The sequence below is a fragment of the Piliocolobus tephrosceles genome, chromosome 14, assembly GCF_002776525.5.
Source record: "Piliocolobus tephrosceles isolate RC106 chromosome 14, ASM277652v3, whole genome shotgun sequence".
Classification (NCBI taxonomy): Eukaryota; Metazoa; Chordata; class Mammalia; order Primates; family Cercopithecidae; genus Piliocolobus; species Piliocolobus tephrosceles.
Window position 1 is genome coordinate 45,410,722 of NC_045447.1, and position 10,781 is coordinate 45,421,502.

General features: G+C 54.9%; 1 protein-coding gene across 3 annotated transcripts; it reads right to left on the reverse strand.

Moving 5' to 3' along the window:
• Window positions 1-1,871: 1,871 nt before the first annotated feature.
• DNAJB5 (DnaJ heat shock protein family (Hsp40) member B5) lies at window positions 1,872-10,597 on the reverse strand. Of its 3 annotated transcripts, none has more exons than XM_023203280.2 (4): window positions 10,449-10,597; window positions 6,851-7,095; window positions 3,433-4,034; window positions 1,872-3,274 (listed from the first exon to the last, which is right to left on the reverse strand). In XM_023203280.2, the coding sequence occupies exons 2-4, from the start codon at window positions 7,059-7,061 to the stop codon at window positions 3,041-3,043; spliced, it is 1,047 nt and encodes a 348-aa protein (XP_023059048.1). In that variant the 5' UTR covers window positions 7,062-7,095; window positions 10,449-10,597; the 3' UTR covers window positions 1,872-3,040. The 3 variants fall into 3 exon arrangements, with proteins under 3 accessions (XP_023059048.1, XP_031789966.1, XP_023059049.1); XM_031934106.1 differs by lacking the exon at window positions 10,449-10,597 and adding an exon at window positions 9,463-10,005; XM_023203281.2 differs by lacking the exon at window positions 10,449-10,597 and adding an exon at window positions 9,664-9,934.
• Window positions 10,598-10,781: the final 184 nt, after the last annotated feature.

A 10,781-nucleotide genomic window follows, 5' to 3' on the forward strand; every position in this document is an offset into this window, starting at 1 on the left:
GTCTTAAAAAAAAAAAAAAAAGGCCGGGCGCGGTGGCTCAAGCCTGTAATCCCAGCACTTTGGGAGGCCGAGACGGGTGGATCACGAGGTCAGGAGATCGAGACCGTCCTGGCTAACACGGTGAAACCCCGTCTCTACTAAAAAGTACAAAAAACTAGCCGGGCGAGGTGGCGGGCGCCTGTAGTCCCAGCTACTCCGGAGGCTGAGGCAGGAGAATAGCGTAAACCCGGGTGGCGGAGCTTGCAGTGAGCTGAGATCCGGCCACTGCACTCCAGCCTGGGCGACAGAGCAAGACTCCGTCTCAAAAAAAAAAAAAAAATCTTATCTCCAGAGTGTGCTCAGCAGGACATGATAATTTCCCAGGTCTTGTATGTCCACACAGAGGCCAAAGGGAGCAGTCTGGCCCAGCAGACCAGAATCCCAAATCTTCAGGCCCTAGGAAAAATCCCGGACAAGAATTTAGCCACAAGTCAAGAGAGAGGCTACCCTAGGAGCCCCAAAGGAGAAGAGCATTGAGTAGGGGATGTAGGGTGGGGGTGTCTCCCTGCTCAGGCCAGGGGGTTAGCAGAGACCCTTGTGAGCAAGATCCTCTGGTTTCTGCACATTTCCTCCTTTCGAAGGAGGTACAAAAGTACCTCAGGTGAAAGGATGAGGAGCTTTTGTTCAGTGTCTTTACTGTGGGAAAAAAGCCAGTTAGTGTCAGCTTCAGCCAGACCCAGCTGAAGGCAGTGCTGTCTGGATAGCACTGGGGACACTGGCACACAGGAGGGCATGACTGTCATGGGCCTGATCCTGGAGAAGATGAGGGATTCATGCTCAGAGGAAAGTCAGCCCCAGGAGGATGTCCAGGGTTAGCCAGAACCTGCAGATGGGCATTTCTGCAACTACAGGGCTCCTTTCTACCCAGATCGCAGGAAAGGGACAAGTGCCCCCTCACGCAGCCACCACTCAGGTCCTGAGGGCCAGAGTTGTCTCAGTAGACATGGGCAGGTCAGAGGGCAGGACGGACATCCCCAGATAACTGTGAGATTCAAGGATTTGCAGCTGTGTTCAATGCTTCCTGGGGAGTCTGTGTCCATAGCCAGGCCTCACCAGCATGGGCCAAGGAAGCCGGGTACCTCTGGCTATCCTCTCCAATGGCCAGCCTCTGTCTTCGGGGATGTGTCTCTTCTAGTTAGCCAGAAAGTCCTTCAGCCTCACCAGGAGCAGTGGCTCATGTCTGTAATCCTAGCACTTTGGGAGACCAAGGCAGGCAGACCACTTGAAGTCAAGAGTTTGAGACCAGCCTGGGCAACATGGTGAAACCCCATCTCTACCAAAAATACAAAAATTAGCCAGGTGTTGTGGCGCATGCCTGTAATCCCAGTTACTCGGGAGGCTGAGGCAGGAGAATCGCTTGAACCTAGGAGACGGAGGCTGCAATGAACCAAGATCACATCACTGCACTCCAGCCTGGGCGACAGAGCAAGGCTCCGTCTCAAAAAAAAAAAAGTCCTCCATCCCCTCCTAGAAGATAAATTTTCTCCTAGAAGGAAAATTTATCTGACTCAGAGAAAATTTAGACGAGAAAATCTATTTGTTTTCATGCTAGAGCATCTGAAGACAATGGTCTCTGTCTCTCATGAGCAGGGATATTTTTCCTTCCCAATAGATGTTTCCTCTAATAGCTGAGTGGTACTTTCTGTCTGTGCTGTGCTTGGAGTATATGTTTTAGAAATCCCAGGAGGCTTAGAGGAAGGCAGGGGTCAGCTTCAGCTTATACTGAGGGCCTGCTTGGGCTTCTCAACGGTGACCAGAGCCCGGGAGGGAGGGTGACAGTGGCCCTCCTCACCCACCCCCATCCCCAGTTTGTTGCTCCTGCTCAGATGCCATATTTTTAAAATACTTTATTTTTTACATAATACTGTCATTACAAAAAAATACAAAAAAACTACTATAAAAACATTCAGGGGCTTGTCAAAGTGAGAAAACCTAAAGACCCCACCCCAGGATCTGGCTGAAGCAGTCTTCCCCCAGCTCCTTCACTATGACCTTTATACAACTGTGGGGGTGGGGCGGGATCACACAGGCATAAAAGGGCTGGAAATTCCCCACACAGCCTCCAAGGGTAAGAAATAAGTAGCTTCACATATCACAAAAGTGGGATTTGGAAGTTTGGGGGTGGCTAGGCCCTGAGTTCAGAGGTGTGGGGAAAAACCTGTGACCCTGAATCTCTTGGTGGGGAATAGCTGCCACCTGACCCCAAAGCCCTTTCCCTTCCTAATGAAGGCTGGGACATGGGCCCTGCCCCCAACCTCTTAGCCTTAATACCTCAGGCCCCATTCCCTGCCCTCCACCCTTGAACACTCCTGAGAGCAGCAGGGAGGACAGAACCTCCAGCTCTGCGGGTGCAGGCAGGGCGCTGTTGCGGAGGCTGCTGAGGAGCTCACCACCCTGCTCCAGATGAAAAGTGTCTCGTGCTCAAGTCCCTGTTCACAGGTTGTGAACCTTCCCTTCTTATCCCCTCTCCTCTCTGCCAGAGAGGCACAGACAGCTCTAGGTGAGTGCTTCTTGTGCATGAGTATGTGTGCCATAACCTTGGACACTGTGGACCTGGGGTTGGGGCTGAGAAAGCAATGTCCTTTCTATTCTCTTCCGCCCCCAACAGCAGGAAGCCAAAGGGAAGGGAGGGGACTGGTATTAGCAAAGCTGAGGGGAGAAGGACATGCTATGTACAGGCATGGATAAGGAATCTCTACATATCTTCAAGTAGCACTCAGGTCACTCTCCAGCCACTGCAGTGGAAACTGGATTCAAAGCTAGTGACATGAACATTGACCCCTGGCCTGGGCTAGCTCTCCCCACCTCCCTCCCACTCCCCCCAGGCAGCCCAGCTCTGAAAGGGGTCAGGGACAGGAACATTTTCCTGAAAACCAGTGGCTTTTTTTTTGCATTTTAGAAAAAGTTGCCAGTGTCCAGTGGACATCAAGCTGGGTGCACATTGAGTGGAAGTGAGTGTTGGGGGTATTGCTGTGGTAGGCTCGACTGGCTGGGGAAGAGCCTAGGAACAGGGTAGGTGCTGCTTAAGGATCTGTCTTGTCTGTGGTGTTAATCTGTCTGGGAAGCGAACTTTGAACTCAACAATGAGGTCTCCCCGCTGAGTTGGCACTTTGGGGAAGGGAAGGCCCTCCCCACGGAGTCTCTTCACGGTGCCTGGTTTGATGACATCATTGCAGGGCAAAGGGATCACTCGGCCGTCGATGGTGGGAATGTTCACAGTGCAGCCACACAGCGCCTGGGGAAGATGAAGCAGAAAGTGAGGAAAAGGTGGGGCAAGGTGAGTGGGAAGGAAGGAAATAGATTGAGTGGGGAAAGAATGTGCCAGCTGGCAGGAAGAGGGGGAATGTCCCCACCATCTCCCCAGCACACACACACAGCCTGACTAGGCCCCACCTCCTTGAGGCTGATCAGGGCACTGTAGAGCACGTTGGTGCCATCTCGACGGAAGTGTGCATGGGGCTTGTCTTTGAGCACAAAGACGATGTCAGCAGGGATGTTGTCAGGTGTGGCGTCACCCTCTTTGGGGAAAGTGATCTTGGTGCCTTCCTTCCAGCCGCGCTTGATGACTATGTGCAGGATCTTGTCCTCGGTGCGCACAGTTCGCCCATCAGGGTTGAGGCGACGTCTTGTGATCTTCATGCGCTTGGTGGAGCCATGGTAGATCTCCTCCAGGGACACCCGCAGCTCGTGCACCACTGGGGGATCCTGCACCTTGCGCCGAGGGTACAGTGGTTCTGGGGCTCGCCTCGGACCCCTACTCAGCCCATTGAAGCCAAAACGGCCGAAAGCACCAAATGGGTCCTCATCTTCATCCACATCCATGTCATCTGGGTCAAAGCCACTGAAGGGCCGAGTGGAGCGGCTGCTGGCAAAGAAGATATCGAAGGGGTTGGAGCCACCAAAGAAGGAGGCAAAGGTGGCATGGGGGTCCCCATGAAAGGTGTAGTGAAAGGAGCCACTGGAGCCACCTGATGTGCCACCGCCGGTCTTCAGGCCTAGAGGGGAGGAGAAGTTAGGGGCAGTGTGGCTCATCCTGGCCCCACCCCAGTGTCTTCCCCCTGCCCTCTAGCTCCCAGTTCACAGGCCTAGAGAAAGAGGCAACATTTAAATCCCACAGAGAGGGCCAGGCTAATAGAGTAAAAAAGGCTTCTGGCAAGATTATTTTCCATTCCTAATTATATATTTAATAACAATGCACAACTTGAGATTCAAAGAGGTTGGCTTACCCAATAGGTAGAAAAGCCAGGACTAGAGGACTTAGAGGATGTGACTTCCAGTCCTGTAATCTCTTCCACATACTCATGGTCCAAAGATGTCTCAAAAAGCTTTGAATGACTAGCCTGGTATCACATTACAAGTCATACCTGGTTCCCAAATCTTTGCTTATCTCCAAAGACATACAGGACAAGGGGCAATCAGACAGGATGTGACCACAGAGGGGGCTGGTAAGTGAACAGTCGCAAATAGGGTAGGGATCCAACCCAGGAGGAAGACCACTTTCACTCTGCTTCTAGCAATATTTCCTCTTTCCCTGACTCCTGCTCAAATGGGAAATCAGGAGGCCTTAAAAAGTGGGAAAGCTCATTAGCTTGGAGATGAAGAGATATTTTTCTAGAAAAAATTTTCAAATGCTTTGTTCCCACACTCTGCTCGGTGTTACACAACTTTAGGGAGTGTCATTCACACATTGTACAGACATAGACTACAATGGGAATGGAGCTCCCTGGAGTTATACAACAGCGAACTCCATACCCCACACCTAATGTTGAGCAACCAAAATGCATGAATGGGCTGGCACATGGCAGGTGGTGACCTTAGCTGCTCTCTCTGTCGGGTCCTAAGGGGCTCAGATTCCTGGAGGCAGCTTTCTTGCAGAGGAGGAGGTGCTGGCGGTAGTGGGGGATGTGGGGAGAGGGTTCACACTGAGAACTGCTCTGGAATATGGAGACTATGGGTGGGGTCTAGGCTAGGAAAGAGACCCTTCTCTTTGAGGCCGTTTATCTAGAATTTCAACTGATCATGGAGATCTGAGCCTACATTAGCCTCTTATTTCCTGGAACCACAAGGGCAGATTTGAGTTTCACTAGAGAGGACAAGTGGCAGACGGTTCAGGGACTTGTGGCAGCTGCCTCTTCACCCCTCCCCCAAGACCTAGGATCTCTTCTTTCTTTCTATCGAGGGGCTGATTATCAAGCAAGTGTAAGCAGCCTGGCAGAGCTCAGTGAGAGAGGGAGGGAGGCTGCACCGATGACGAAGGGAAGGGGTAATTCTCTCTATAGGGATCTCTGTTCTTCCACTACTACCCCCTTTTCAAGCTGGGAGCAACTTGTCCCTTGCTGGAGCTGCACACAGAGTCTGTGTGTATAACTGCTCTATAATAGATGGCTGCTGGGGATTGGGCAGGGTAGACAGAAATATAACCAACATTTCTAAGCTGCTTCTCCCTCCCCAGGTCGTGGAGGTCCCCTTAAGGCCATGCCGCATCCTCAGGGGCCCTCCTGGGATGGGGTTCTGCATCAGAACCTGGCGTCTGGACCCCTTCACTTAGGCAGAAGGGGTGAAGTATCTCGGGGGAGCTCTCCCAGCTCCTGCCTTCTTTCTAAACAAAGGTGAGGCTGAATGGAGGAATGGGTGCAATTCCAAGACAGGTCACATGGTGGCATGGTGTCTGCACTGCTTCCCTCTTTCCCACTCCTATCCCTCCCATCGCTCCATGCCAGAGAGAAAAATGTCTTAGTTGGAAGAATACTGGGGGTGCCAGCCGGTATCTGGTGAATCTGGGAGTTGGCACGTCTAGGAGGTAGGCAGGAAGAATGGAAGGAACCGACAGCATGGAGAATAGGAAGAGGGAGTTGGGAGGACGAGGGTGCACAGAGGGGCATGGAACACAAGGCCAGGAGGAGGGGAAGAAAATAACCTTCTTATCTACATATGATTAGCCCATTTAGTTTTGCGGATAGAATGGGGAGGGTGAAGAGGAGGAGAATGTGAAAGAAAGGTGGATTCTGTTGGGGAGGAAGGACAGTTCTTCCCAGGAAGGAGAGTCCTCAGCGTGACAATGTCTCTTAATATAGCCTGACAGGTGCCTGTGGCTGGCGGGTGGCAGGCAGCCCTGAGGGGCAGGCCCAGAATTAGCAGCTACATCATGGCCGTGGGATGTGCTGGGAGGGGCCTCCCTCTCAGAGGCTTTATTTGGGCCTTTCCTGCCTCCCACCCCATGGCCACCAGCTACCCCAGGGAAGGGGAAAGATGCCAGCAGCAGTTCCCCTTCCACCCTTGGATCCCTGTCACTTCCTCTGGGAGGCAAAGCTCCACCTCTGTTCTGCTGGCCAGAAGCAGGCAGGACTAGGGGAGAGAAGAGGAAAACCATTTCTGCTCAGAGCTCTGGTAGTTAATTCCCAGGCTGCTTAAGGGCCAGACTTTTATGCTGATGAATGTAAATGCTCTGTCCTCAGAGAGCCACACACTCCCTCTCCCCAACCTTCCCCATCAGCCAATGAAGCAGCAGAGACTTCAGGCAGGACTAATAAGGCTGGGAAGGAAAGAAGGGCGGGGAAGGCCTCTGGCTCTTGCTTCAGACCTCTCTAAGGCCTGAACCCAAGGAGGGAGGGAGCATAGAGAGGCGGGGAGAACTAGGGTGAGCTGAGCTGGGTAGTGGGTGGGCTCCTGTCTCCTCTGGGTGGCAGTGCTGGAAACCCTTGCCGCCCTCACCCCCTCCACAGCCTCCAGTTCCCTGCTACACAAACTGGTGCACTCAGGACCTCTACCAAGCAGAGGGGTCCGGGATTGGGCTAGAGTGCTGCCCTCTTACCTTCCTCCCCATACTGGTCATACAGGCCCCGTTTCTTGGGGTCACTCAGCACATCATAGGCCTCTGCAATCTCCTTAAACTTCTCCTCAGCATTGGGTTCTTTATTCTTGTCTGGGTGGTACTTCAAGGCCATCTTCCGGTAGGCTTTCTTGATCTCATCCTCATTGGCCCCCGATGGGATCCCAAGAATCTTGTAATAATCTTTTCCCATCACAGCCACTGGACCAGCACTGGTCTCCTTGTTTCTGAAAGAAACCCAGGGCCGAGACTTGATGCCTTCTCCTCTTCTGCCCCAGCCCTGTTCCTGATGATCTTGCAATCCCTAAATGACTCCCTGGGTAACCTTCAGCAGGTCATGCCTGTTCTGTGGGCCTGTGTCCCCCACATCTGGAAAATGAAAGGTTTGGACTAGATAATCTCTTCCGGCTCTGACATTCTAGAATTCTGTGATTCCGTCCTCACCTCCTGGGTTTTCCCAGCAGGAAAATGAAGGTTGTGGCCCACTCTTGGGGCTAGGCTGAGGCCCTGGTCCTTGGGCCAGTCTGAGGACCCCTGAGAGGCCCTGCTGAGTGAGGTGGCACCATGGACTGAGCGACCCACACACAGGAGCTGGCGAAGGTCAGTGTAACGGGTGAGGTCACCTGAGCATCGTGGTCTCCTACGCCACACCTCAGGCATGGTGCCCAGGCTGAGGGCAGCTGGGGCAGTGGCCCAGGACTGGGAACAGGCCTGGGTCTTCCGCCAGCTGTCCTGGCCAGCCAGACTGAGTCAGGGAATGGGTGTCTGGAGTCCTCTCTGCCATTGGAGACCCCAGGCCTCCCCGCCCCCACCCCCTGAAGATGCTAAGCCTCACGTGTGGCTCAGATCACAGGGTGAGTCACAGCCTTTGGAAACTGCTGTTTCCAACTCCCTCATTAGCAGGGGGTGCGATACTGTCCTTCCCCCAACCAGGGCAACGATTCCCTTATTTCCCAGCGTCTACACACAAAACTGTGAGGGTTGTGCCGCCTAAGCACCAGTGTGAGTGAACAAAAGCATCCTGGGGACAGGACTTTTTAAACCCCAGCTGTTAGGAGACAATTGGGCACTAACCAACCACCATTTCCTTAATACTCTCCTAGCCCCACCCCGCGCCCCAGTCCACCCTGTGGTTTAGGATCTGGCCCAGCGTCAGACCCATATTCCTCTGAGTCCCTTTTAAAGTGGGTGCAGGAGCATTTGTGATAAGAGAAACGCACAACCCAAATTCTTTCATTCCAGTCTTCCTCCATCGGTGTGTCTGTGGTGGATATCAGGGGAAGGGGGACTTTCCTGTAGCTAGAGTTCTCTGGGGGAATGGCCAGAAGCCATTCTCAGCCCTTCTGAGACTTGGCCAACCCCTGCCAAAGCCAGAACCAGAGTCTTTCTAGCAATGTCCTAGGCTGGCAGCCACAGCTGAGACCTGCCTTTCTGTCTCTGCTTCACAGAAGGGAGGTGTACAGGGTGTCCTGGCAGGAGTGAGGGCTGTAACCGGGTAAGGGGGAGGTGCCCAAGGCCCTAGGTGGGCAGGGACAATGGCCCTCACTTCTGCCCCCATAGGCTCTGCTGCAGGTGGCTGGGTTGACTCATGGTTCTGGGAGTCACCTTTCTCTGACGAAGAAAAGGCTCAACAAAGGCAGGTACTCCCCCATCACCCCCCACCAGCATGTCACGTCTGTGGGGGAGGTGTGGGGGGGGGTTGGGGGAGGGCGAGAAAGAAAAGGCACCTTGGGGGGGGGGAGCCATTTTCAGAAATGGCAGCAAAAGCCGTCTGAGAGGGAGCTGGGGGTGGTCTGCCATTTCTGCCTCAACCCACACCTTCTTCTCCCTGGGACTGGGAAGCAACCCTAGCACACCAAGAGGGTGCCCCCAGAGAACTACAGCAGCTTCCAGGCAGAGGGCCAGTGGAACAGTTCACCAACCACCCACCTCCTTTTTCTGTCCCTGCGTTACCTCCGCACCCGGCCAGCTTCCTCCCTGGTACCCACCTGCTAGCTGCTCTAGGCCCATACATCTCTTGCCTCCACAGACACAGGGCAAGCTCTTTCAGGATCTGCCTCCTTTTTTTTACTTCTGCTTTCCTCCCTCCTTCCCTTCCCCCCTACCCACAGGCCACGTGTTGGAATGACAAAGGAGCCCCATGGCATGGCACTGCCTTTGATGGAGAAGAATGAGGAGGATGTTAAGGTAGAGGCAGGAAGGAAAAATGGGGAGAAAATGGCAAGGGGGACTGTTGAGGTACAGGGAGGGGAGATGGCTGATACAGAAAATGATGTACTGATGGAGGGGATGAGTGACAAGTGGAAATGGCTGAGGTGGAAAATGGGTTAATGATGGGTTGAAAGGGAGGAATGTAGAGAGTTGAAATATTGGAGGAAATGTCTGTGGAAAATGGATACCTGAAGGCTTTGAGATAAGAGGAATGATAAGGGGTGCAATTCATTCAAATATGTGGGTGAGGCAGGAGAGGGGTCCCTGTATGTCACCGAGGGGATGAGGATGAGGTGGAGGAAGCAGGAAGGCAATGGAAGGGATGGCCGTGTGGAGGGTTTGACTGGGTATGGGTATGAGTGCCCTTCTCCGGAGGGACTTACCGAAACTTTACAAACCCATTCAGCGTCCACGCTCGAAGTTTTAAGGGCTCCAGCTGAATTTTAAACATCAAGCTGGCTAAGAAGTCTTCTCCCCAGGAGTGTGGGAAGCTCCGGAAAGCTCCTCGGGCCTGTAGTGGGGGTGCTGCTGGGGGTGGGCAGGAGAGCACTGTGCGCTTAAACATGCCCAGCCAAGCCCCTCACCTCTGATCGCTCCACCGGAGCCGGCCTGAAGTGCTGCAGCTCTGGAAGCCACCTCCTCGGACTCTCAGAGGCGCGTGCCCAGCAAGGCCTGTCTGGCGCAGCAGGTGCCGGACCTGATCCCCAGGTGTGGAGAGTGAAGGGAGAGGACCCGTGGCCACCTGCTCTCAGGTGCAGCAGTGTCTGGCTGGCTGTGAGCGGCTGTATGGCAGCGTGTCAGTGAGGCTGGGAGTGCAAGCGTGTGTTTGTGAGTGGCAGCGTGTGTACCTGTGACAGGTGTGATTGTGAGGGCCCGAGAGGCAGTGAGCTCCTGTCGCCTCTCCTTGGGGAGGACCCGACCCCAATCCCCAAGAACCTACTCAATGAAGTCACTGACGGGAGTCTCCTCCCTCGCGGATGGGCGGGGCAGAGCGGAGCTCGGCCGGGACAAAAGGCGCGGCAAGGAGAGGAGGGGAGGGGGCTCGGGCGGGGGAGGGTGGTCGGTGATGTCACCCGCTCTGGCTGGCTGGCCTGCTCACAGACGCCTCCGCCCCACAGAACCCAATCTGGTCCGGTCCGACCCGACCCTCCCCTCCCCTCCCCTCCCATCCCCGGCTCAGACGCTCGCTGCCCCCTGTAACAGCCAAGCCTGGGTCCAGGACTCCGAGCACCCTGCAGACCCCGGAGCCCCGCACCCCCACGGCAGCAGAGCCTACGGGCCCTCAGTGTCCCAACCCCCCAACACCAGGAGCCCTGGCTTCGCGACGCCCCGCTCCCGGGACCCCCGAGTCCTGGCTCGGCGCCCTCACCGATGAGGAGCTGCGGGCGCCGCCGTGGTCCGTGAGACAGCCGCTGCCCCCTCCCCCGGCTCCGGCTCCGCCGCCTCCACCCGGGACAGGAGTCGCCTGCCCGCCGGCCGCCAACAGCGGGACCGGGAGCCCGCCCCCACGGCTCCGCCTCCGCGCCGCCCATTGAACCACCTTCCCGTCACTCAGTTCAGCCTCTACTGTGATTGGGCAATTTTCCACAAGCGGCATGGTGATAGCCGCCCATCCTCCGCCCCGTCACCCGGCCACACGCGCACACATTCCAGGCAGTGATTGGTATGGATCTGATTGGCGCCCTCTGGGATCACTCAACCA